Here is a 27135-nt window from a genome sequence, read left to right as displayed (position 1 = left end):
GGTTCGACCTTTCTTTAGAGGAGTTCACGCACAAGTAAAGAATCCTTAGTGCTTATTTTTATGGTTATACGCTTTAGCATTGTTAGTCAGCCATGCCATTCTTATGGTCTCTGGACTATCTGTCGACATTGTGGCCAGTAAAAATAATGAATTTCTTGCATGAATAAGACTCGGCTTCCTAGTAGAAGAACGTTTGTGCTTGATTTTTGTGGATGTAAAATTGATGAATTGTTTTGTGGTTATTTGCAATTCCTTGAAATTTTACATGTTTATATTGTTGGTTTTTATTCTCAGCTTGAACGAAAGATGTTTACTACTTGGGAAGTTTATAGTGCGATCCTTAAATCGAAGGAACGTGATTCTGATTCTTATTTGGATTGGAAAAGGAGACTTGACATTGATCAATTGGCTAGTGATTTGAGGTTGGTCTTCACTAAGGATCGCCCCTCTGCTTATTACATATCAAACAAGGAAAAGGATGCTTGTGATCGATGGGATACCGCGAGCGGTCATGTCAAGAAGTTTTTGTTGGCCTCGGTCGGCAATGCTCTTGGCAAGGTTGACAAGCCCGACAGGTCATTGATTGAAGAACCTAAATGGTTTGATGAAATGTCCACCAAGTGTCTCATGAGATCGGTGGTGAACATTTTGAGGAGAACGGTCTTGAAGGAGAACCAAAACATTAACGACTATGTCGTGGAAATGGTTGATGGTTTTGATAGGCTCGAGGAGTTGGGTGGGAAAATAGGCCCAGAAACCCAACTACTCATGATTCTCGACGGACTTCCAAAGAGCTATGAGAATGTAAAGAAAGAGATAATGGACAAGCTTTGGCCAACATCTCTTCTAGTACTCTCAAGCAAGCTCATTGAGGCACAAGTCCAGATAAGGAAGATGGAGGGTGGGATGGTCAATAACTCCACTGACCTAAGACGTAAGTCTGACATGGCAGAGAGTTCGAGCCAACCCAATGTGATTAGGAGGAAGACATGATCTTGATCTAGCCATGACATTTATGTTTTTGAACAATGAAAGTCTTATTTTGCTTTATTTACATTGTTGAATTCTAAGAGTTTTTTATATTGTTTGGTTTTGATATCATATGGATTATTGATATGGAAATTTATTCCTAGTTTATCAATTGTGTTTTTGGATTATCGATGTCATTTTATAATGCTTGCATTATTAGATAAATGAAGTTTTGATCATCCAATAATTTATGACATCAAATGTAACATGGTTCATATCAAAATGTTTACTTGTGATTAAATTTGTTGATTCAATTATTATGAAGTTTTCTTCTAGAAATATTGATTATTAAGTTTCTTTAATCCTTAAGTCTTTTGAACCATTATTTTGTTGATGAGTCAATAGAACATTAATGTTCGACATGGATTCAATACAAAATAAAATGATCTAATGATCACGTTTGTTCAAATAAAGGTGTAAGAAAAATAATCACAATAATTGATTACAAGACAAGTAAATTAAATTCAACTAGAAACAAGATAAGTATTTATTATAAATACTAGAAATTCTTGTATAGTAAACATAGTGTGCACATTAAAATTATTTTAATGTTCCAAGCCAAGAGTTAACTATTTAAATAGTTGATATTTATTTATTTTGTTGTGAAAATGATAATTAAAATAGTGGGAGCTTTTTTTAAATGAATGATTAAATTCTAAGTGTTTAATAAGAGCTTCATAGCTCATTTTATTAAACTAGGATGAATTTAACTTCAAGCACTATTTAAATTGTTTTATTAGCCTTAAAGAATATTGAGACTAGTATTTTTCTACTTTTAAAAGTGGGAGCTAAATTTTGTCTCATAGAATATTCATAAATGGAATTAAGGTAATGTTTGATAGAGTTAAAAGGGTTCACACCCTAGAATGAAAGAAGTGATGAATTGCACACTTTCTAAGACTCTAATAACATTAAAAGACATTTCCAAGTTAGCTATTAAAATTAGAATTGCTTTTGGATTTCCAAAGAAAGTATTTCTAAAGATCACAACAAATGGTTAAATAAATGAACTCTTGGAATTTATGACTATAAAACAAAGAATGCAATCATTCGGTTTTATTTTGTCATAAGGACTAATTTCCAATTAGTCATTGTGATGAGGTAATTATGTTCATGCATAAATTTACATCACAAATTATATAGCAAGGATAATACCAAATTAGGTTGTTATTATATAATTAAAGTTTTGGGAATCATATTCGACATGATTAAAACTTTATATTTGCTATAAGTAATCTACTTTAATTAGTAGAAATTCAGAAGGATCAAAATAGTGGATTTTGATAGAGGAATATGTATAAGTGCACTTGAGAAAGGCACATAAAATTATTCCACTGGATCAAATGGCCTAGAAATATTTTGATCAAATAATCGTGCTCCTTAGCAAGAATTAAGGTTATAAATTACAAGTATATTTTCGTTTTATGTACTCTAGAAAACTATGTTGGTAGATTCTTTTAAAGAATTATAGTTTTGAGTAAATAGTGGCCAAAGCCTGCTTTGAGTATAAGTGGGAGAAAATGTGTGTGAATGTGTATAACAAGGCCAATAAAGCGGTTGGTATACTCGAAAGCATTCTTTGAGTATAAGTGGGAGATTGTTGGGGTTTGTATACTAAAATATGCTTCGAGCGTACATGCCTTTGTACAGTCAGCTTGTGCATGTATACGAGAAACGCCACATCCACTTGTTTACCTATTTATGAGAATAAATAATATAATATAAATGGTTTATTATTGAAATATAATAAACAAGTCTAAGGCTTCTTACTAAGAAGGTCAAGTAGGGAAATTCGATGAATCTCCTCATGAGTTTTCCAGTAGGGGACTTGGCCAGATCTAGTAAGAAGAAAAACGTATTCACAACCTAGATAGGCTTTGGCTACCTATTGGAACGGTTGCGGTGTTTGTGATAATTCTCTCTTACCTAAGATGAGATTAGTAACACCGGTGTGGTAAAGCACTGAAAGGATCTAATCCAAAATGTATTCTTTATTGCTATCTACTGAAAGAATATATTTCAAGAAAGTTTAGTATTTTCTAGTCTATGATATTAATATCAATATTGTTTATTCAATCAAACGCCACTTCGACTTATCAATATGTGAGAGTTTGTAGGTAACTCAAGTTCATGATATCTTGGGTGGTAGTAATTGAATAACATGAAGGTATTGGAATATTATTTCATAGAATTCGCGTGCCCGGTGTGGTATGATCCCTAAGGGGTGATCCCCAAGAGGTGTTTGAAAGAGGAATTTATTATTCAGAAAACTGCACAGTTGGAATTTATTCCACGAATAATAAATAAAGTTTCAAACTAGAAAAACTCTTTGGAGAATTAATTTAATTCTAGTTACATAGCAGACAAAAGAATTAAATTGACGGATCAAGATAATCTTAAACGCGGGAAATATTATAAAATAAAATGGACCCAAGTTATTTGTAATTTGGTGATTTAAGTGGGAGTGCAATATTATTCTTTAGTGGAATAAAATAATATTCCATTGATAATATATTAAATCATGGGTCAATTGATTTAATTAGTAATTTATCTAATGGGTGAGCCCAACACTTAAGTCATTCCATGGATCCCCAACCTAGCCCAACAAGTCCATTATAAATAGTGATGAGATGTGGAAACTCTAGCACACCACAAGTCACACCTCTCAACCCTAACCCTAGCCGCCACTAGCGTGGCTTCTCTCTCCCTCATTTGGCTCGATTTTCGAGCCTCCAAGTAATAGGGAGCTAGGGTTTTTGGTATGTTCTTGTCTTGTTCATTCTAATCCATAGAATTGAATCGAGATAGATAGATTGGTGTAGTGTTCCTCCTAGATCTCATCAAGACTATTTTGGTTGTTCAAGATCCGCCCACACGGATGAATAGCCAAGGACTAGGGAATAGGTTGGAAGATTCACAGTCGATAAACCAAGGATCTCCGGGTGGTGCAGCTAGCAACTTCGATCCTATGATGGATCAAAATGAGGTAACAATCGAATCTACATCAAATTGCATGATTATGTGTTTATTTGATGTTATATCTATAGATCTATGAATATTGCATGAAATTGGAGTCGAATGCATAATCACCTAAATAGATCCGTTCTAGGACCTGTTTGGTTTCCGTGTCTTCCGCTGCGGTAGTCCCAACAGGAACATGATTTACATTGGAGAAGAAGAAAAAGGTGTGCAAATGTTGCAATTCAAGGAATTTGTGTGAGATATCTGTAAACTTATACGGATTTACAGTGAAATTTATTTTTGGTTTTGTATATTTTATTTGCATTGAAATTTGAGTAATATATATTGTCATTATAGTGAATATATTGTATGTATGGTGAACTAGTATATTGCTATGTGAGTTTACTGTTTTTTTTCATTTGAGCGATGTATATCACGTTTGTAGTGAAGTATATTTTGTTTATAGTGAATTTGTATATTGAAATGTGTGTGTACTATTTTGGCATTTGAGTTATGTATATTGTACTTATAGTGAACTTGTAACATCCCGGATTTTAGAACCCTAATTTTTGAGCCCTAGAATTAATTGTTGATGACGTGGAATCGAGAATGTTTTTATTTCACGAGGTGATATGATTGATTTGAGTCTAGGGTTTTGTCTTGAAAGTTTGAAAAGTCAAACTTATTGATTTAATGATATAGCATGTGATTTATTTGTGAAATTATGTGGTAAATTAATTATCTAAGGGTGAGTGAGATTATTAGGAGAAAATTTCCATAAATACTTGTCACCCTAATTCTTGTTGATATTTTCGAACCCCCTTGTTTTGTAAAGAGGGAATTCTATTTTTTTTTCGGATTTAATTTAATTCTTGGAATATTTATCCAATTAAATCCAAGTCCCAATTATTCCTTATTCTTCTTGAGAAAAATCGAGCCCCTTGTTACCTTAGTGATTTTCGAAAATCACTTAATTATGGGAAGGAAAGAATTATTTTATTTTAGTTAATCCCTTGTTTGATTTCTTTCCATACCTAGAATTTAATTATTCTACCAAATCTTTCCATACTTCAAGAGATCTTGCCTTACTTTATTTTAGTCAATATTCGAGAGACCCATGCCTTATTTAAAGGGCATAGAAATCGGCCCCTACCTTGTTTCATGGAGGATTTTCCTTATTTTTATTTTGCTCCATGATATTTTATTCTATATGGAAAAATACCAAAAACAAAACCATGGCTAATTACCTAGCCTAATTTTCGAAAATTAGGAGATATTGCCATCTTCTATTTTTGTTCATTCTTCTTCCCTACTTCACAATATTATTTCATTTATTTATTTAATTGGGAGAATGAGATCTTACCAAATATTCTATTCTTATTACCTAAAGATCTCATTGGACTCTATAAATAAGAACCAAAACCCCAACCCTAGCCCCATATTTTTGAAAACTCCCTCCCCATACACTCTCTCAATTTTCTTCCACTTTACTCCATAAATCCTTCATCTTTTGAGAAGAAATCGAAGTTTAATCCGAGGATATTGAAGAACCAAGTCTCTACTTTGTTTCTACCGATTGATTTTCTCTAAAAAGGTATTTTTGCTTAAGAGTTATGTTTATTCTTCTTCTACCCCTTCTTTTCTTTTTCTTCCAACCGATTTAATCGGTACTCTTGGACCTTCATGTATATTAATTGAGTGAAAAAGGGATAAGAAGGGATATGGGAACATGTGTGTGTGTGTGTGTGTGTGCCGAGAGTGTGTGAGGTGTGTGTGTGCCGTGCGTGTGTGTTATGCGTGTGGGTGTGTGTATTGAAGTGTGTGTTGTGTAGTGTGTGCTTGATGGCTAAATACTTTTGCATGACATATGATGATAGATCTAGGGTTGAGATGCTAAGGAATATATGTACGTATGATAAGCGTGACTTGAAATTAGTAAATTATGATGAGTGTGACTTGAAATATATAAGTTATGAAGTTTAGGATGAGTCGATGGGAAAGAGGGAAGTAACGAGACATGCATAAGTTAAGTGTCATAATTGAACCTAATTTGTGAATATGTGCCTATGTGAATTTAAAGGTGAAACCTCGGTTGCGAAGCCAGATAACGGAAAAGCGAAACTACTTGAAAACTAAGCAGTCGAGGTGGGCTTTACTCTAAAAACTCTCTTTTATTATTTTATCTAAATGTTGTTGGGAGATATAAGGGTGGTTTAACTGTTATGCCATACCTATGTTTGTTTTAATGTGATATCTGATCTGCTTATACGAATTCGGGTCTGAGTATGGGCCGCAAGCCCTACCAAGCTGTGTACACGATGGGATCGAGAGTCGTCCTTGCTAGTCGGCCGGTTTCGTGGGCGAAAAGTGTGGCCACACTTTCGTCGCACCATGGAATGATTGTTAATTTATGAGAAAATGGGAGGTTATTTTGACTGGCCAGTCTATGGAAAATATAATTTTGTGATACTCGTGATATTTTTTTATAACTGCTGAAAACTCGAGTTCACTTGGTAAGTGTGGCATAACTTATAAAATGTTTTGGCAACGAGCTCACTGAGTATTTCAAAATATTCAGTCTTGCATGTGTTTTCTTTATGTGCAGGTTGAATGATGACGAGTGGTGGCGGGTGTTGAGAAGATTAATAAATTAAAAAGGATATGTTGAACTTCAAGCGTAGTTGTGTCTTCATACATAGCTATACTTTCTCTTGGTCGTTTTCCGCTGAAATTTTTGATACTCTTTAGAATTTCTTTTTGGAATATTTGCATCTTGCTTTCGGTCTGAAGCCTTAGTCTTTTCTTGTGATTTTGTCTTGGATACCTTGTCGTTCTCTTAAGGTTTTGATTCTCATTTATGATATCTATCTTCTTTTGAACTTCTAGGTTAAGTTGTTGCATTAAATACTCTGATATCTCCTTCAATTCTTTTGGTCAATACTCTTTAAATGAAACCCTAACCTATGTTTACTTCTTGGGAGTCGGTTTCGGGTAGCAGCCGCCGCATTTATTGTACCCTAGGAGGGCGGGCTGTTATAGAACTAGTATATTAGTATGCGAATGTACTTATTTGAGATTTGAGTGAAGTATATTATGTTAATAGTGAACTAGGATATTCACACGTTAGTGTATTGTTTTTGCAGTTGAGTGATGTAAATTATGCATATAGAATATTTTGTTTAGAATGAAGTGTTTGTGATCCATGCTTATAGTCCACTATTTTTTCATTTCAGTGAAGTAAAACGTGCTTAGAGTGAATTATTCCATGGTTAGAGTGAAGTGTTTGTGATCCATGCTTATACTGCTCTATTTTTTCATTTCAGTGAAGTAAAACTTGCTTAGAGTGAAGTATCGCATGCTTAGAGTGAAGTGTTTGTGATCTGTGCTTATATTGCTATGTTTTTCCATCTCAGTGAAGTAAAAAGTGCTTAGAGTGAAGTAATCTATGGTTAGAGTGAAGTGTTTGTGATCCATGCTTATAGTGCAATATTTTTTCATTTCAGTGAAGTAAAACGTGCTTAGAGTGAAGTATTACATGGTTAGAGTGAAGTGTTTGTGATACATGCTTATATTGCTATGTTTTTTCATTTCAGTGAAGTAAAAAGTGCTTAGAGTGAAGTATTATATGGTTAGAGTGACGTGTTTGTGATCCATGCTTATACTGCTCAATTTTTTTCATTTCAGTGAAGTAAAACGTGCTTAGGGTGAAGTATTTCATGCTTAGAGTGAAGTGTTTGTGATCCATGCTTATATTGCTCTGTTTTTTTTATCCCAGTGAAGTAAAAAGTGCTTAAAGTGAAGTATTCTATGGTTAGAGTGAAGTGTTTGTGATTCATGCTTATACTGCTCTTTTTTTCATTTTAGTGAAGTGAAAAGTGCTTAGAGTGAAGTATTCTATGGTTAGAGTGAAGTGTTTGTGATCCATGCTTATATTGCTCTGTTTTTTCATTTCAATGATGTAAAACATGCTTAGAGTGAAGTATTCCATGGTTAGAGTGAAGTGTTTGTGATCCATGCTTATATTGCTCTAATTTTTCATTTCAGGGAAGTAAAACGTGTTTAGAGTGAAGTATTCCATGGTTAGAGTGAAGTGTCTGTGATCCATGCTTATAGTGTCTATAAATGATAGGACAATTGTTAATCTTTTGAAAGCTGTTGATATACTTAAATAAAGACGAAGAGAAAGATCTAGAGCAATGAAAGCAGATGCTAAGATGATAATTGGAAGCTTGGCGTCTATGAAGGCGAAGATGATACCAATTTGATATATTCATAACATGTTTCATTTAGTTCATTGTAAACCCTATTCGGTTCATTTAAATTCAGTAGTATGTCTGTAACTAACATTTATATTTTATATAAACATTTTATCTATTTAGTTCATTGCTATTTAGTTTCAGATGATTTTTACTAGCTATTTTTCACAAATGAAATACTTGTTATGTATTTAAACAATATACAGTTCAAAATGAACTACTCCCTTTGTTCCATAGTCGGGACGACATTTCTTTTCAGCCCGGAGATTAAGAAAAAGGTGTGGAATGTATTAAATAAAAAGATAATAAAGTAGGAGAGATGAAAGAATAGAGATAATAAAGTAAGAGAGAGGGAAAAGTAAGAACGACAAATGTGTTGACTTTTGCAAAAAAGGGAAATGACTCCACTACTATGAAGCGTACAAAAATGGCAAAATGACTTCACTACTATAAAACGGAGGGGGTATATAAAGCAGTTAAATAATTCGCACCTATAGTGAACTCAAAAATAAGTTTGTAACGAAATAAGTATGCTGAACGAAAAAAAAAGATTTCAACAAAACAAAACTTATTAACAGTGAACTAAAACCATTAGAAAGTGAACTAAATACATGTAAGAAGTGAACTAAATATATGTAAGAAATCATCTGGAATGAAAATGCAATAAACTATAGGCATGCAGATTATACTTCACTATATGCACAATATACATCACAGTACGCTCAATATACTTCACTGAAATGGAAAACAGTACACTATAATCAATATTTACTTCACTATAAAACACATTTACTTTTATATAGAGCATATTCAAATGTTTACCAATATTTTTTTGAGGACCGTAATTATCACTTTAGAGCAGTTTTACATCACTGTACACAAGAGTTCCTACACTATAAAGTATTTAAATTTCATTGTAAGTATATATTCACTATAAATAAACCAAAACATGTAATAAGTGAACTAAAGACTTGTAAGCAGTAAAACAAACACATATAATGCATGTCTTATAGTGTTCTGTTTTTTTCATTTCAATGAAGTATATTGAGCATACAGTGAAGTATATTGAGCATATAGTGAAGTATATTGTGGTTACAATGATCTATTTAATGTTTACAGTGAAGTATTTTACCTCTATAGTGATAAAATGATTACAGTGAAGTGCTTATATGATTATAGTGATGTATATTATGTTTACAGTGAACTGTATATGTTCTATACATAGTGAGGTATAATGTGTTTACAGTGAAGTGTATTTGCTTTATAGTGAACTGTATTGTGTTCATAGTGGATTATATTGGATTTAAAGTGAAGTATATTGTGCTTAGGGCTTATAGTGAAGTATATTCCAAGGCAGCATCCAGACATTATGTATATTTCTGTGAAGTATATTGAGCATATAGTGATGCATATAATATTTATAGTGAATTAAATATAATGTTTGATCTTTCAGTGAAGTAAAGTGAACTAATTTTATCTTAAAGTGCACCATCTTCAATAACTCATAATTCAATTGATGAGATGGTGAATTAAACTCTTGTAATGAAATATTGAACAAGCAGATCCTGAAATCGACAATTGACGATGGAGAAATCATCTTTTGAGATGATATACAGATATAGTAGATCGTGAAATCCACAAGTGAGATAGAGAAATCAGCTCTTGTGATGAAGATTTTGCAATTAACAATGGAGATTGTTGAGCATGAGCGTAACGTTGAAGATTGCAGCAAATCAGCATGAGTGTTGCTACATCTTGTTGACGCGATGGAATTTGTTGAGGAAGAGAGGGGTTCTACTGTTGTTGCGATGCCGCTCCACGTCGACGGCGTCGGAGACCTCTTAGTGGCTAGCGATGATGGATGAGAGGGATATGAAGTTGCAGGAGGTGGAGCAGGAGGAGGCGAGAGCACGGGCATGGAGGTCTACTAGTGCTGCGAGCGATGGCGGAGCGGAGGAGGGTGTCGCCGAGTTTGATTTTGTGTGAGCAATTCCTGTGTGATTGAGCGATTCTACCATAAAATTTGGTTTCCAATAATACCCTTATTCTATTTTTAATAATTAAATAGGAAAGGTTTGTTGCCTTTATTTTTAGCCTTTGGATTGATATATTGTGGTTGAGATTTATTCTCTAGTTATACACTTAAAATTAGTTAGACTTTGATCATTCCTTTATATATATATATATATATATATATATAGGGGAGCATTAAGGTACTTTTACCCCTTAGAGTACTATTTCCTTCTTAATCACATCCATTAGATTATAGTAGTGGACGGTCAAGATTAGATTTATGAAATTAATCCCGTGTTGCATTATGAGTAGCATTCTGTGCATTATAAGGTTATAATAGTAAAAACATAATGTCTGGAGCACGTTTCAAAACGGCAGTTCCGATAATTAAGCGGGATTTTGATACACCTTCCAACTTCTTACTCTCTCTCTCTCTCATTCTATCAAATCGAACTATATCAACCAAAATTCTCTCATTTTTCAGAACAAGCCGAACCCTAGCCACCGCCGTTGAAATAGCTTTGAACCGGCGGCGACTTCGAAGCAGAATTTGACAGTGAAAAGCAACTGGGTCGACGATTCAGGGTCTCAAAGTTCAGGGTTTAGGGCGCGAGCGCCGTCGGTCAAGTGTACATCTCCGTTCCTCGTGTAAGGTATGAGTATTAAGTCTCGCTTTTTAGTAAATTTTCTTTGAAAAATGTGAAAAAGTGAGCCTTAGATAATGGGGTATCAATATTTGGATGTTTTTTGTTGTTTTCTGAGTAGAATTTGGTTTGATTTTAGGGTTTTCGGATGTATTCGTCCTCAATTTGAGGATTCTTGTCGACCTTGATTTAAATGTTCGAATTTTGTGGTTCTGGTGTATTTTCTAACGCGCTTTCTGGTGGTGGTGTTGTGTGTGTTAGTTTTGCGATGTCGAAAAGAGGCCGCCCCTACAAGAGCCAGCCCACGCAGACCGAAGGTGAGAATGTTGTGCATTTTATGGTTATTTGTTTGCATTACCACTCTTTCACATAGCTGGGTAGTTGTTCTTCTTAGTGATTTCAAATTTATAAACATTATTCCTTGAATGTTCTGAATTATTCGTTTGGGTTTCATCATTATTATTCTGCAGTGCGTCTAAGGAGAAGTTTCATACGTTATTCAAAAATTTTGGTGCATTTTATTCCTGTTTTTTGGCATTAAAACTGTATTCCAGCTCTGTTTTAATGTTGGTAGAAGTGGTTTACCTTTTTTTTACATTATTCAGTTCTTTTCCTGCATTCTTTGTGTTTGTGTTAGTTTTGTTGATGAAGGTGTGTAGTTGTAGTGCTTATTTGGTGCATTGCACTCAATATTTCAACATTATTGAACAGTTTTTGTGCATTTTGGTCCTGTTTTTTTACAGTAAAACTGTATTCCATAGCAGACATAATGTTGCTACAAGTGCTTTACCTTTTGTGTACATTATCAAGTTATTTTTATGCATTATTCGGTTGGATATCAACATTATAGAAGTTGGTTGCAAATTTTTAAAAAGTATTCATTAAATTTTCTGAATTATTTGTTTGGTTTGCATCATTATTACTCTACAATGTCGGTAGTGAAAATTTTACTGCATGATTTAATGTGTTTGGTGCATTTTGTTCCTGTTTTTTTGCATTACAACTGTATTCCATCTCTGCTTTAATGTTGCTAGAAGTGGTTTACCTTTTTTTGTACATTATTCAGTTCTTTTTCTGCATTATTTGTAGTTTTAGTGCTTATTTGGTGCATTGCAGTCAAGATTTCAACATTATTTAACATTTTTTGTGCATTGTGGTCATGTTATTTTGCATTACAACTGTATTCCATAGCTGATTGTAATCGTGGTTGCTACATTATTAAGTACAGTTTATGCATTATGATACGGTTCATTAACATTAACTAGTTATTATTATGCATTTATCCAATTGTAATTGTGCACTTATTCCTTTTTGCAGCTTCCAAACACCCAAGATTGGATATAGATCAGGCTGTGGATGATATACTGCCTTTATCAGTGGCACAAAAGTTTAGAGATAGACTAAAGGACCAGCAGATGGCAGAGGCTAGTACCTCAACTGAAGATGCGGACAAGAGGAAGACTCGAGGGAAAAAGGTTGACCATTTATACACAAGGAGCACCACAGACTTTGTGAATTGTTTGAAAGAGCTGACCCCACGGCAAAAGGAAGCAGTGGAAGAACTTGGATTCGGGGCCATGCTACACTACAACATCAGCGAGATCCCCGGGTACATCGCCTTCTGGGTTCTCAACTCATTGAATCTTACACGCTGCCAGATACCGTTATGTGGCGGTGGAGGCTTGACGATCGATGAGGACGATGTCCATCTGACGTTAGGTTTTCCAAAAGGGCCAACACCAATCTCAAGGCCAGTTGATAAGCAAACCGCATTCCAGTTCAACGACTACGTTGCAGAACGTTGTGGAAAGAGTCGTTACAAAATGACAGCGGCTGATGTTGCGAAAGTGATTAAGCAGGAGGTGAACGGTGGTCCTGATTTCAAACGGATGTTCATGTTCATGCTAGAAAATGCAGTAATTGAGACACCGGCGGACGGTAACTTGAAGCCGAAGATTCTACACTTCATCGATGATGTTGATGGGATTAGGAGTCTCAACTGGTGCGGCTACGTCTTATCAGTATTGGAGGCCACTTATCCTACATGGAAGAAAGGGGACACTCTATATTTCACCGGGCCTATGCACTTTTTATTGGTAAGTGAAACCCTCTCAGCATGAAAAGTGAATTTTGGTCATATTGAAGCATATTTCATATTTTGTTTTACTTATGCATTACTGTCAGTCATTTCTTGCATTAAACATAGTGTGTTCATGCATTAAGCTTACCAGAAAATGGATTATTGACCTTCAGTACCTCTGTATTTACCAGTTGACGTATGTGGACCGCGTGGTTCACATCCGGAGGCGAGTCAGCCGGGCCTGGCCAACACTAAAAGGCTGGACGATGGAAAACTTAAAAAAAAAGAGAGGATGCCGAGCGTGATCAGTTCGGTACTGGAAGGTTGGAGGACTGTGTTGATAAGGAAAAGTATTTGATGGATGAGGAAGCTAGGAGGTTGCAGGCTGTGAACAGAGGAGATGGTGCAGCACCAAGCACAAACAGAGCTAAACGTATACGAGATAAGTTCATCGCTTCAAGTGTGCTGATGGGCCATGCCATCACGACGTGGGTAGAGGATTTCAAGATGATACCCGTTGAACTGCTGGAGGATCAGGGCATCCGAGTAGGGAGTCAGATAGGGAAGAAGTTGCTGGGATTAGAGGATGAGATTGTAGTTCAAGATGAAGAAATAGTTACGCAATTGACTCAGGCAAGGCAAGACGAAGAGGAGTACAGTCCAGAGTGGATTGAAGAGATGGAAAAAATGATGTCGGCGTATGACAAGAAGAAGGAGATTGCAAGAGGCTTCGATAGGCCATCTTTTGTGCTTGAGGGTTTTGAATGTCCTGACCCGTTTGCGTCACAGCAAACACAGCCGACAGACATGGCTGGTGGTTCAGGGACAACGAACAATGATGATACAGCCCAAGATGACCCGGTTGGTGCTGCTGACCAAGGAGGGGACATGCCCATACAAGATCAAATAGGCAGTGATATCCCTGATAACACAGCAGAAGATGCTAGAGGTGCACGGGTTGAGAAACCTTCCCGCTTGCATAGGTCAGGAGCAGCAACTGAGGTATGCTCCAAGAAAATAAATGATTAAGTGTTATTAGTTAGTATCATTATTACACATTTTTTATATGTGTTGCATTGTTTGCAGGTGCGTAGAAGCAGTGTCGAAGATGATGGCAAGGATAGGGAGAATGCAGCGGCCAAGAGTAAAGCCGGGAAAGATAAAGACAAATCAAAGAGTGCAGCCGTGGAGGACACCGTCAAGGTAAATATATGCCCCGAGCATTACTTGCATTGGGTAATAAAAAACTTTCATTATATGCCCCAAGCTGTACATTATATGTATATATTACTGCATTCATCAGTTGATTTTGCTTAACTATTTTTTCAAATAACCCAGACAACCAAAGGGAGACGCATTGAGGTTCCGCCAGCCAAGAGAAAACAGCCAGCTAGGGAGGGAACTTCGAAGGCAGCAAAGGGCAAACAGATGGACATTCGGCAAGAGGTTGAATATCTAAATGGAGACACAATTTTATGCATTATTACGTTGATGTCATGCATTGTTGAATTGTAACACTTTTTTCTTGTTTACAGGTACAGACTGCTGAACCCCTTAAGGGCGTACAGATTGGTGTTGCGAGAACAAATGAGCCACTACAACCTGTAGTTCCTAAACATGGTGGTCGAAAGGTTGGTGATCAAGAAAAAGCGAGAGGGAAACACATCGCACAAGAGTCGGATGCGGATGAGGTATCAAATAGCGTAGTTAATTCAAAAACTAAAGTAATAGATCCACTAATTGCTTTATATGTGTCTTTATTTTTTTCAAGAAGGGAAAAGGACGAATGAAGAAGCCAAGTCTGGCAGCCCGGTCTCCATTCAACGAGAGAGCGGTTAGACTGACGGCAAAGCCACACACAGTGGACAAGCAAATCTACTACTGGGTTCTTAACACTGCGGAGAAGAACAGGTAAAAATTATACTTTAGATATTCTCATTTTTGGGACATGTCAATTTGTTTTAACTGGCTAAACATGTATAGGGATTCAGTTGTCTACTACGACAACTTTAAGAGTACTGTGCTGATCGAGATGCAGTCATTAGCACCATTCAAGCCAGTGAGCCCCGATGTTATCGACACATGGAGCTCTTACCTGAATACAATGGAAAGGAACAAGGCACCAGAGACAGTTTCCAGGCTTTTCTTCTCAACAAAACCATGCGTGAGTGTACACCGTTCTCTCCATGTTTCTGTCAAGTTTGATACGGCTAACCCAAACAAACTACAGATTCAGTCAATGGTGGACGCACTACCCGAATGGACCGAAGAATTCAAGTTTGATACGTTCTGGACCAGGGTGTTGGAGGAAACAATTGGAACGAGCAGCTATCAGTGGGACAAGTTTGAAATGGTGAGTTATAGTGAAATAATGTAGTTGTTTCGTAGCTGTAATGGAGATAATAATGTGTTGTAATGGTCCTTCCGTTGTGCAGTTCTTTTTCCCAGTTTGGGGAGCATCCCACCAGTATGTGGTCTGTTTTGATCTTTGAGATTCCAATATGAACATCATTGATCACACCTTGGCGGAGTCACACGGAACCTTTGGAGAAAAATATGGGGAGACACCCTCTCTTCTGGTAATATAGATTACACCACATAATTTCTGAATTATACAACACAATTTCTGCATTACACATCCAAAATTGCACATTATATTCCAATTTCACATTCTCCATTTTTGAATTATACAACAAAATTTCTGCATTACACATCCAAAATTGCACATTATATTCCAGTGTTAATTTGTTATTTTTTTTGCCGTGTAGAAAAAATTCTTTGCAGCAGCCCTTACGAAGTCCAAGGTTTCAAAAATGGCGGCACAGGTCAGAAAATGTAGTGCACATGTTGTGACAATGCCGTGGAGGAACAACAGTGCCACAATGGACACGGGGGTGTATGTGATGAGGCATATGGAGACGTACTTCGGAGAGAGGGAGAAGGATTGGGACTGTGGTCTAACTGGCAAAGGAACGAAGAGCCTAGAGTTGTTGCGAATGAAGTTTACAACTGCTCTGCTAACTTCTCCACACAACTCGAAGACTGGGACCAACCAAACACAAGCCACGAAGCATTGGATGGATAAGCCGGCTAAATTCAGCTTTGAAAGGTGGGTCGAGAATCATGGGATCGAGTGAACTAGATAGGTTTTGATTTGGATATGAACTAGATGTTTTTTTTATGATGGAAGGGTGAACATTGAAGTTAGGGGTCCGAATGCTTTGGATATGGTGGATTGTTTTGGCTATGTTGGTACTAAATGTTTTGCATACCCCTGAACTAGGTGATTTAGAATGTTTTGGAAATGTTGGTACTATATGCTTGTTGCACAAAACTGGTAATGGCTTCTTAAAACTTAATAATTACAAATTATTGCCTAATAATGTACAAAATTCAGGGAATAATGTATTAGAAAAGTACAATGCATATAAGGAAACAAATAATGTAAATAACTCGATTTGTAATGCATTTTTCCGTGATTTTTGTGAGGTTACATACCATTGCATATAACACAATAATGTAATACTTATGCATGGATAATGTTTGTAAATATCCATATATTGCACGGTGATTCACATTATGCAAAATACTATGACTCCAAAACACCCGGCTCCTATAATAAATCAGAATACGTTGAACGTAGTAAATTAAAATAATGTAAAAAATAGATAACAATAATGCACAAAAAAACTTTAATAATGAACAATCATTTTAAAATCCTTGTTCAAGGTGGGAAGAAATAGACTTAAACACTGCGCATAAAACGCAAAACAAAGAAAAATATTGTTGTTTGAATGATAATAAATCAACATTTCCTCTTTCCCTTACGCAGCTCATTCTCCATTTCAAGCTCTTTAAGCATTGGGCAATTTCTAGAGTCATGATGGCACAACTCATCGCACGCCTTACACCGTCTAAGGGGCCTAGTAGCATCCTTGATAGCCTTTTCTCTCTTGGAAATCAGACGACTAGCGGAGCTGCTCGCGTGCCCCTTCGTCTTTACCACATCCGGAGGGTGGACCTCGACGACTTCCGGCCTTTCCATTCCATAAAACTGTTCAATCATGCGCCTCTTCTCAGAAACGGATGTTAAAGGAGTTCCAGCTTGAAGTGAATTACCCAGTTCCTCTAGTCCACCTACGAATGCACGAAGCACATCAATGTCCGTCTCAAAACGACGAAGAAAACCATAGAACAGTGAGATCCCTTGCTTTGAAACGTTTTGCCTTTCATCAACAAAGGACTGTGTAGGTAAAGTCTCATCAACATGTCCATGGACAGCCTTAGCTAGCGGGGTCTTCAGCCATCTACTTGCACAGTAGTCATCCGAAATCTTTTTCACTTCATTGTTCCTAAACAAAAAGAATATATGACTGCACAGATATCCCTGCCTAACGAAAAGTTTGCAATCGCATGAGTATGACTCGTCACTCTTATCATGTCTCACAAAGTACGAATTGCGAAGGCTGTCTCCGAGTTTGTAGGTGTCCACCATGTCTGCAGACAAGAAGTCCAAAACGCGGCATCTGTCATTTCCCTCAACAATCTCCTCTTGTATTTTCTTGAACATACTATCTGTGTACAGAGTAGAAGCATGTTTCTCGAAAGGAAGAGCAGTGGCCAATATAGGTAGGGCAGTCGCGTCTTGGTAGTCCAGCTTTGTTCTACTATTCCGCTGGAAATCCACAGCTTGGTTGAAATTCAAGTAGAATTCGGCAATGTTGTTGCGTGGCTTCAGAAATTTTTTATAGAAACTATTCTCTGACTCAGAAATAGAGGTGGTCCTAATCATCGAGCCCATTGGGAAATCTCTGAAGTATGCAGGTATCCATAATTGCCTGTAGTCGTACAATGTCTTCAACCAACCATGGTCTTCCAGGTCATAACGTTCAAGTATTCCATTCCACTCTTCTTCGAACTCATCGGGTTCTAGCAGATCCGACCAGACGCAGGCATTGAACTCTTTCTTGAAATCTTCGTCCCGCAACAACCGACCAGGAACTTTATTGGCCAACTTGTGCATGATATGCCACATACACCATCTGTGGCGAGTCCCAACAAGAATCTCTTCAATAGCCGATCTCATCCCCAAATCTTGATCTGTAACAATCATCTTCGGAGCAACACCCATACATTGGACAAAATGTCTAAACAGCCATGCAAAAGCGCCGGTCTTCTTGCTGCTTACCAAACCAGCAGCGAAAGTTACTGGTCGCCCATGATTGTCCTTTCCCGTGAAGGGCGCGAAGATCATACAATACATGTGTAACATAAGCCGGCATAAGTCAAGCAAAGAACATGTATAATGCATATATAGTATATATTAATGCATATAATAATGTAGGTATTAACTGTTTTAATGCACGACAGGTATACCTATTTGTGTTGTAGGTGGTGTCAAAAGCCACAATATCACCGAACATGTGGTAATTCCTCTTCATCAAACCATCACACCAGAACAGAGCAACCAGCTGGTCGCTAGCATTAACCTCGTACTCATATGTGAATGCCTCGGACATCTCTTTCTTCCTAAGCCATATCATCCAAAACCATTTGTACGTCAATACCATGAGCGTATGCTTTGATGTCTCGTGAAGCATTCCTTATATCCCCAACATTGCAGCCAACGAGCTGAAAACCACCTAGAATTTCCTTCAGCACATTAAACGTGAGCGTGGGACCTATGTTAGCCTTTGAACAATCAAGGATAAATTGGTGATGTACGTCGTCCAACTTGCGATTGATTGACATGAACTGCTGATGCTCTGTTCCAACCATGTAATGGTTATGAACTTCGTTAAACTCCTCGACAGTATAACCTGAAACTCCTCCGTCGGAGAAGAACTTGAATGAGATACTGGCTTTACAACCACAACGCTTGGATAAACGTCGACGTTTCAACGAAAAACCAGACCGTGCATTTGCTTGGTCATCCACGCACGAGTTCTTGCTGCCTTCCCTGTTGCATACCACCTTATACCAAGTAATTATACCATCAGTTTTTCTCGTTTGTGATTTGCGAGTATCAAAACCAACAGCCCGGGCATACACATCGTAGAACGCAAAACAAAAATCCAGTGATTTGAACTTCTGGCCAAAGACAGGCTTCAACTCTTTCGAACACTCAGGTACAACAACCACTGCACAGAATCACAAAAAACAAAACTCAGCTAACACAAACATTATGAACCATAAAACTTGCATTATCTATCTACCAATGTACATTATCCAGAACTAAATCTACATTATATGTATCTAATAACACAACACCCTAGTTTAATTAACGCGTCTAACACAACATAAAACGTGTATTATCTATATAATAATGTAAATTATATAGTACTAAATCTACATTATTTGTAGCTAGTACCACAACACCCGAGATGAATCAACGTTTCTAAACCATAAACAAGACAAACTAATAGTTGGATTATTTATTCACAACTTTACATCCAAACCGCCCGTCCATAAACCCTAGCCCATGCAAACTCAATTCTAAACCCTAGGCGATCCCCTTTAATTAACAGCTACAGAATGTCAAAGAAGTTTGCGCTAATATGTGTGATTTGGATATTAATGAAACGTAGATACAAAAAACGATGACTTCTCGAAATTAATTACCTTCGTCATGTTTGAATCATAAGCTTGGTCCATTGTTGAGGAACCACCTTCTTCCATTGTATTAACGATAATATTCCATGAACACTCCGAAAAATATACGATAATTACAACCAAGGCAAGATTTGATTTGTAACGAAGAACTAACGTTGAAAGATGAAAGAGAAGAGAGGTTATTTTCACGGTGAATGAGAAGAAAAAATTCTGGAGAATAATTAAAAAACCGACGCAATATTGTGTGAGGAGAAAATCTTGGACTTTCCATAACCACCAACATTGTCATTCCCTTAAAAACCCTTTTCCACTTATTTAATTAATAAAAAATAGATGATCAGGCCTTAATTTCGTCCATTAGATGATAAGAATGAATAGTTGGGATTAAAAAGCAAAAAGCATATAATATAGGAAAAGCATATGAATACACCTCTATATATATATATATATATATATATATATGTGCTGGGGTTTTTAGTTAAGTTCGAGATTTTTCAGCTTAATTGAGAATTGAGATGTATTTTCACCCACTCATTCACACATTTTTAAAATGACAACTGCGCGCAAGTAGATTATATTAACTCGGGGGTATTATCATCAATAGCATGCACAATGTCAACAACTTATAGTTGACATTATAATTTATATGTGTATAGTTGACATGAATTGTATATGTAGTTGACATTATATATGTGTAGTTGATATGAATTATATGTGTATTTGATATGAAGTGTATATGACTATACGTAGTTGCAAAAAAAAATTTAAAAAAATAAAAATAAAAATAAAATAAAATTTAAAAAGAGTATTTATTGAATAAAATGTACCATAAAATTACCATTCTGTCATTTCATAATTAATTAATCTAAAAATATTTTTCATGTGGCAAATTCTGGACCACTCATTTAATAAAAATTAGTGGCTGCTAATGCATCTCAATTCTCAATTAGGCTAAAAAATCTCAATTGATCACAACCCTATATACCGGAATATATTAAAAAAATAACCCTCTTCGTCACACTATGAGAAAGATATTTTTCCTAAATATGAGATTTAAGAAAATAATGATTAGAAAGTTAGTGAAGAGAGAATAAAATGGTACTTTTAGTTGTGTTGCCATATCAGAGTGGAATGATAATTAGTCCCGGTCAATGATACTAAAAATTTGATACATACTTTATTAGAGTAGTGATAAAATGTAAATATTATATACTGTACAAACTCCAAATTATGATCTGATTATAAAATATCTACATATGATAAAATATCATCAACAGAAAATGATAACACATTGTCAACACAGCATCAACCGTTAAAACTGTATTGACATTTTCTGTTAATATTATTTTATCATCTGTTGACATTTTCTAACTGTCCAGATATTGTATTTAAAACTAATTATATTCATTACATATTTTCTCCTCTCTCATTTTAATAAATAGACTGTCTACTTTCTAAGATGTTCAATTTCAATAAAGAATTCATTTAAAATGAGAATTCAATAAATAAGAAGCACAATAACTTACTATCTACAATATGTTATTGTGGCACTCAAGTTATTCTATGTCACCATAATTATACCCCAACTATTATCCACAACTAGTTCAACCTATGCGCGTTGCGCGAACGACGATCTTTAATATTGTATTCCTATACTACAGTATATCGATTTTAGTAAGTTTATCTATTAATTTAAATTTAAATGTTCTATGTGTGATTGCTTTTATGTGTTTGCTTGTTTTAATAAATTCCTTTACTTTAAGAAAGAATTCTTAATAAATAAATTCGTTTTATTTCTGCTCTCTAACTTTATTTTAAATCACACTTCATCAACATATCAATCAATGGTTGTTATCTACATAAAATATTTCAATAATGAATTATAAATCACTTTAGTAATAGATTTCATAATACAAAGTTAAGATTTCCTCTTAAAGTACAATAAATTAAAATTACAAATGTAACTACTTCAATAAAAAATTTACAACATCAAGGAAAAGACACTCTTGAAGAAAAATAAAACACAATATTCCTTTTATTAGCCAAAGGCATATATCCTAATTTTAAAAAGTACTATGTGAAAGAGAAAAAACTCTTTTTCCATCATTCAAAGCTCCGTTAGAAACAGAAGGTCTCAACCGGTCGTCGACGTCTTTTTGAGAGTATCTCTCTCCACCTCTCTTCTTTTCAAAAGGCAACTGTGTGGATGATGCTCTTCTGAATGATGCCAAATAATTCCCTATGTGAACAAACTACCTGTAAAAATGACGAATAATTATACAATTAAATTGTTAGTATTAGATTGTTAGTATACGATATAGTATCATTCTTAAGAAGCAAAAGTAAATAAAAATAATAATCAAACTAAAAACATAAAATAACATGAAAGGAAACTAACCTGTTAAGCTCATGAATGCATAATGACAAAGAAAAGAACAGTAGATGAACAATAAACAGAAAAATGGTTTAGACTATAGAGAGAAGAAAATTAAGCCAACCTTTCAACAATAAACAGATAAACAGAAAATTAAGCGAATCTTTTATACCGATGAATTCAGCTGCAACATATACCAAAAAGAGATCATTAGATCAACAATAAACAGAGAGAAGAAACTTCTTATGGCGATAAATTGACCTGCAATATCTGTAAAAATAAAAAACATTTCCAAAATGTTGAACGCCATTGATGTGTAGCAAAATGTTAGTCTTGTTTTTTGGATAATATTGGTTTGGAATATGGAATTTTTTTGGAATCGGAATGTATGGGGTGATTAAGTAAGGGATGAACGTGGGAGCAAGAACGTGGGAGCAAGATAGTGTATGTATCTTGAATCTGGCTGGGTGAAAAACAGTTAATGTTTTTTATTTTGGATTTATCTTTCATTTAATGTTTTTTTGCATGGGAAACGGAGTATGATTATTGGATCTCTAGATATGTATGTATCTTGAATCTGGCTGGGTTTGTTCGAGGATCATGTGAATCGGTAAAATGGTTGGGCAATATTAGCATTTCCATTATTTTAATAAATCTTGAGAAAATTTAGCAAGATGTTAAAGTGGTAGTATAATCTGAGCAGAGTAGATGCAGATTCAGTTAAATCAATTTTTTCTTGAACTTATGCAATTGAATTATAAATTATGTAATTACCACTTGCATTAACATAGATGGAATAAAAATCTAATCATTACTATTGAAAAAAAAAATTATAAATATTAAAAATAAAAAGAAAAAAAATGGTGGTAACATCAATCTAAAAAAGAAAACATAGTAATGGATAAAAATGGACGGAAAAAAATGAAAAATATAACTGAAAAGAAAAAAGTACCAATAAGTCATATAATATTAAAAACAAATACGATGTTGTATGAAAATTGATATATAAAAATGAATGAAGAAAATAAAGAAATATAATTAAGAAAATATTAAGAAAAGAAAAATATACTCCCTCCGTCCCCCATTAGGAGTCACACTTTGACCGGGCACGAGTTTTAAGAAATGTAAAGAAAAGTTGTTGAAAAAATTAGTGAAATGTGGGACCCATTTTTTTATATTGGTTTTATAATAAGTTAGTGGAATGTGAGACCTACCTACTATTTATGGTAAAAATGAAGTGTGACTCTTAATTGGGGACGGACCGAAATGGAAAAGTGTGACTTTTAATCGGGGACGGAGTGAGTAATTAATAAAATAAAGGAATCAGAACATAATTAAAAAGAATAAACTTAGCCAAAATGTTGAATGCAATTTATGTGTAGCAAAATGTTGCTCTTGTTTTTTGAATAATATTGGTATGGAATATGGAGATTTTTGGTATCATTACCTCTATTCACAATAGCAAAATCTTCAGAAGAGCTGCATTGGCCCGGAATGGCACCTATGCTGGCTGCTTCCGGTAAGCCTCGTATGACTCGGGCAGTTCACACTGGCACTGGACATTCAACAAAGCAACATAACTAACACACATAAGGAAAGCAAGAAAAGGGCCTAAAACCATCATCGTAGCAATTGAATTAGCTACTACCTCAACGTTGTTAAGGAAAACGAACTTCCATCCATGAAGATGAGCGCGAACGACAATATCCATATCCTCGACAGTGATCCTCTCCAACCACCTGCCCGACTCCTCCAACGCCTTTATCCTCCATATACCAGCAGTCCCATTGAAACCGAAGACATTCAAGAAAATCCCATTAACCTGCTGCTCAACCTCAAAGTGAAAAGCCAAGTTAATCAGCTGCAACCGCGTAAGCAGATTCTCTTCCCTGTTCACAAATGACCACCTTGCCTGAACCAATCCTACTTCCTCATTATCCTACAAAAATCCAAAGTGAAACCACACTTTTTACTTATTCACTATACTTTTCACTTACAAACAAAAGCATCATGACATAGTGCAATAACTATGAAATCCCGCAACATCATAAGCAATTCAAGATGGGGTGATTAAGTATGGAATGAAAGTGGTAGCAAGATAGTGGTTTAGTGGTGAAAAACAGTTTTGCTAACCTCCCACTCACTCATAAGAAGAAACGGGGAAGCATAGGATTATAGAATATTTATTAGAATTAATTTTTGAAATTTATATTAATTGCATTTATATCCCTCAGTATAAAATAATTATTCAAAACCTCCCAAAACTCTTCTTTTTATAGATTGTATAGATTTCTCTCCGCTCCTACTTTATTAATTAAAACAAAATTTTCAATCTTTGACCTACTTCGACAGAATCATACTAAAATTTAGATTCCCTTTTATTTTCTTAATATCGACACCCACTGAAAAGAGATACAGTAATTAATAAAATTGAATTTTATGCTCATGTGTCGGTAAAAAATAAAGAGAAACATGAGTATAGTATTCCATAAGATAAGGAGGACAGGCGAAGCACATGAATAGTTGATTTGAAGTTAATTAGAGATAAATCCTAAATTTAAATCGAGTTCCAACCAGTGCTTAAGTTAAACTTTTCCACGCAAGTCATTATTACATCATCATTATCGATTTAATCCATGTGAAACTAAGAATAAATCACACAGTGTCATTACAAAGAGATAAAATTTGAGGATTGTCTTCATCTTGTAACCTGAATTCATCAAGACCAGATTTATCAATCGGGCGCGCAAAAAACTTGGAAATGTAGTCCCTGACTGTGAAGTCCTTGTATCGAGCGCGGTTGTTTTCTGATACGATTGGGCTGTATACCGTCCCAGAAATACCATCACCGGTGAAGAAACCGGCAACCGAGATTCTTGGCCCAGCCCGGTTGGCTACAACTCTATGATCTGGGCTTATGAACTCATCATTTGTCAGAATCTACAAAACATTCACATACAAAACCTGCAACATATCTCCAATGTTGACAACCAAGCTTCCAGGCAGAGGGTCCACATTTATGTACTAATTGTTGTGCAAAGCTTGGAGGCCTCCAATTTGATCTTGTAGAAGAATTGTTAGGAAGGAGGGATGAGTGTGGTTGCTGGTGCCCATTGTGAGCTCTGGCTCAGGGCACGGTGGGTAGTAGTGGCCGATGAAAGTGCGACCGAGCCCACATTTCAACGCTCCTAGGTGATCCTTTTTTAGGCCAAGAGCTTCCGAGAGCAGCTCTAATAGATTTTCTCATATCGTATCATACGCAGCATACATATAACAAGAGCCAAGAGGGGGGGAAGAATAAAAGGGTCTCGATTCTTGTTGCATATTGCAGTTGGCATCCTGTTCGGTGTGATGTAAGAATATTATGGTGAAATGAGATATGCTCTTTTTTCAGATTTTTGCTAGGGAACAATATGTGCGTGACTATTTAACAAATTTTCTGTTGGGTATATAAAGTTTATTCTATTGAGTGTGAGATTCTTCTATGTAGTTATAGTTTTTATCATATTTCGTTTTCTCTGTTTATTATATTTCCATTATAATATCTATTCATCAAACAAAATTACATCATCTTTATGGCTCAAAATCTGAAAATTCACCGAATTAATACAGTACTAAACGTCTTTTTTACACTATTGCACCCTCATTTCTTATTGACAACACTATTGAAATATTAAAAATATGATAGTACTATCTTACAGGTACTCCACATATATATAAGTTGAGGGGTTGATGCTTTCTTTATTCATTAGCAAGCATGCTCAGAGCTTGTAATAATCAAGAGCACAATAGTTGTCGAGTCCAGTAGAGAGGAACTTCTTTAGATATTCAGAAAGCACAATCTCTTTGTAAACTGCAGGGTTTTCTTGTGTAATGAGTTGGTCGATAGGGCCATAGATCTTGTTCGAGTTAGTTACAGGTCCAGAGAAAAAACACCCCACAGAAATTCTTGGACCGGTGCGATTTGCTATCGCTCTGTGCTCACTGCTCCTGAATTTCCCATTTGACGCCAACTAATCCCAACATAATATGTAAATCAGTCCCATTTAGATCCTTTTCTAAAATCAGTTATAAATATATGTACCTGAAGAAGATCACCAATGTTTATGACTAAACCTCCTTCAACTGGTTGAATATCAATCCACCGACCGTCATACAGAACCTGGAGTCCGCTAACAAGTTGATTCTGTAGAAGAATTGTGAGGAAACCAGTATCTGAATGTTTTGTCAATCCGATCGCAAGCTCAGGCTCAGGGCATGCTGGATAGTAGTGGCAATGGAGACGATGCCCTTTTAGACATTCCATGTTTTCCAAGAAGTCAGTTTGTAGTCCAAGTGCCTCAGATAATATCCCCAACACAATCTTTCCCAACTTTTCGACATGTTTGGAGTATTCAAGTGTTGAATATCTACAAATCATGAAACATATACATTGGATAGGAGAACAAGGAAAGTTGGAAACAATATATAAGAGCACAGTCGACAATCCCTTACATAGTTACATAGACAAACAACAATACCTGCAAACAGCGGGCAAGTCCATAGGATGGAGAAGATGAGAGCCTGAATTAACCGAAATGCTCAACGTATCCCTCCAGCTTGCAGTTTTGGACTCAAACAGATCATAACTGCTGTTATATAGGACGGTTCTAGTCACATCGCGCGAATAATACTTCTTCTTCTCGTCGACATCCTGATGGATGAAAGAGCGGACGCCATCGATCACTCCATCAAGAACAGAGAGAGGGATCCCGTGATTCACCACTTGGAAAAATCCCCATGTCTCAGCAGCACTTCTCACTTGTTCAACGATCTGCTTTCGCCTTCCGGCATCGTCCACGCTGCTCAGATCGATCACGGGAACTTCAACTTGAACTTGAGCCTTTTCGTGTTTCAGCTCCGCAGCCACCTCCTCCGGTGGCCTCACAAAGATTTCTGGAAGTTTGAAGAGGCCTGCGTCGTTGAGGCCTTTCACGCCCGCTTTTGTGTCGTCGAAAGCTTTCAGCATTTCAATTCGCTCATCAATAGCTGATGAATCTGCCATTTTTTCTTGCTTTTTGCTGATATCTATGGTTTTTCTTATTTAGTTTTACGAATTGCATATTGTATATAGAGAGGTGTAGGGACAGCCAGGGATTATATTTAATTAATTACATGGTTTACTTT

The 27135-nt window shown here is 35.9% G+C and overlaps 4 protein-coding genes, 1 long non-coding RNA gene and 1 pseudogene across 5 annotated transcripts; 1 reads left to right on the top strand and 5 right to left on the bottom strand.

Annotated features, from left to right (window-relative positions):
• Window positions 1-15484: 15484 nt before the first annotated feature.
• LOC148928633 (uncharacterized) lies at window positions 15485-16120 on the top strand. Its single transcript, XM_089070213.1, has 2 exons — window positions 15485-15562; window positions 15752-16120. Exons 1-2 carry the CDS (start codon window positions 15485-15487, stop codon window positions 16118-16120), a joined length of 447 nt encoding a protein of 148 aa, XP_088926339.1.
• Window positions 16121-16788: 668 nt separating this feature from the next.
• LOC148928632 (protein FAR1-RELATED SEQUENCE 5-like) lies at window positions 16789-18502 on the bottom strand. The gene is made up of 2 exons (XM_089056729.1): window positions 18360-18502; window positions 16789-18163 (listed from the first exon to the last, which is right to left on the bottom strand). Exons 1-2 carry the CDS (start codon window positions 18500-18502, stop codon window positions 16789-16791), a joined length of 1518 nt encoding a protein of 505 aa, XP_088912855.1.
• Window positions 18503-18512: 10 nt separating this feature from the next.
• Window positions 18513-19661, bottom strand: LOC148928631 (protein FAR1-RELATED SEQUENCE 5-like). Its single transcript, XM_089056728.1, has 3 exons — window positions 19605-19661; window positions 19182-19194; window positions 18513-19123 (listed from the first exon to the last, which is right to left on the bottom strand). The coding sequence occupies exons 1-3, from the start codon at window positions 19659-19661 to the stop codon at window positions 18513-18515; spliced, it is 681 nt and encodes a 226-aa protein (XP_088912854.1).
• A 3216-nt stretch (window positions 19662-22877) lies between these two features.
• On the bottom strand, window positions 22878-23901 carry LOC148928630 (uncharacterized). The gene is made up of 2 exons (XR_016137571.1): window positions 23618-23901; window positions 22878-23524 (listed from the first exon to the last, which is right to left on the bottom strand). It is a non-coding gene; the product is annotated as an uncharacterized LOC148928630 (long non-coding RNA).
• A 645-nt stretch (window positions 23902-24546) lies between these two features.
• Window positions 24547-25681, bottom strand: LOC125195133 (1-aminocyclopropane-1-carboxylate oxidase homolog 11 pseudogene; annotated as a pseudogene).
• Window positions 25538-27033, bottom strand: LOC125195846 (1-aminocyclopropane-1-carboxylate oxidase homolog 1-like). The gene is made up of 3 exons (XM_048094103.2): window positions 26490-27033; window positions 26054-26378; window positions 25538-25982 (listed from the first exon to the last, which is right to left on the bottom strand). The coding sequence occupies exons 1-3, from the start codon at window positions 27011-27013 to the stop codon at window positions 25731-25733; spliced, it is 1101 nt and encodes a 366-aa protein (XP_047950060.1). The 5' UTR covers window positions 27014-27033; the 3' UTR covers window positions 25538-25730.
• Window positions 27034-27135: the final 102 nt, after the last annotated feature.

The sequence above is a fragment of the Salvia hispanica genome, chromosome 4 (genome assembly GCF_029641045.1).
Source record: "Salvia hispanica isolate PSC_SH4W2 chromosome 4, Shi_PSC_v1, whole genome shotgun sequence".
Classification (NCBI taxonomy): domain Eukaryota; kingdom Viridiplantae; phylum Streptophyta; class Magnoliopsida; order Lamiales; family Lamiaceae; genus Salvia; species Salvia hispanica.
The sequence above is the reverse complement of the archived record's forward strand: the minus strand, read 5'-3'. Positions and strand labels throughout refer to the sequence as shown.

Excerpts from the sequence above, each read along its gene's own strand:
- LOC148928632 (XM_089056729.1), bottom strand. The coding sequence starts at position 18,502 with ATGTCCGAGGCATTCACATATGAGTACGAGGTTAATGCTAGCGACCAG. Across the intron at positions 18,164-18,359 it reads ACCACCTACAACACAAATAG|CAAGAAGACCGGCGCTTTTG; the intron begins GTATACCTGTCG and ends TTTGGTAAGCAG.
- LOC148928633 (XM_089070213.1), top strand. The coding sequence starts at position 15,485 with ATGAACATCATTGATCACACCTTGGCGGAGTCACACGGAACCTTTGGA. Across the intron at positions 15,563-15,751 it reads GGGAGACACCCTCTCTTCTG|AAAAAATTCTTTGCAGCAGC; the intron begins GTAATATAGATT and ends TTTGCCGTGTAG.
- LOC125195846 (XM_048094103.2), bottom strand. The coding sequence starts at position 27,013 with ATGGCAGATTCATCAGCTATTGATGAGCGAATTGAAATGCTGAAAGCT. Across the intron at positions 26,379-26,489 it reads GACTTGCCCGCTGTTTGCAG|ATATTCAACACTTGAATACT; the intron begins GTATTGTTGTTT and ends CATGATTTGTAG. Across the intron at positions 25,983-26,053 it reads ACATTGGTGATCTTCTTCAG|TTGGCGTCAAATGGGAAATT; the intron begins GTACATATATTT and ends TGTTGGGATTAG.
- LOC148928631 (XM_089056728.1), bottom strand. The coding sequence starts at position 19,661 with ATGGAAGAAGGTGGTTCCTCAACAATGGACCAAGCTTATGATTCAAAC.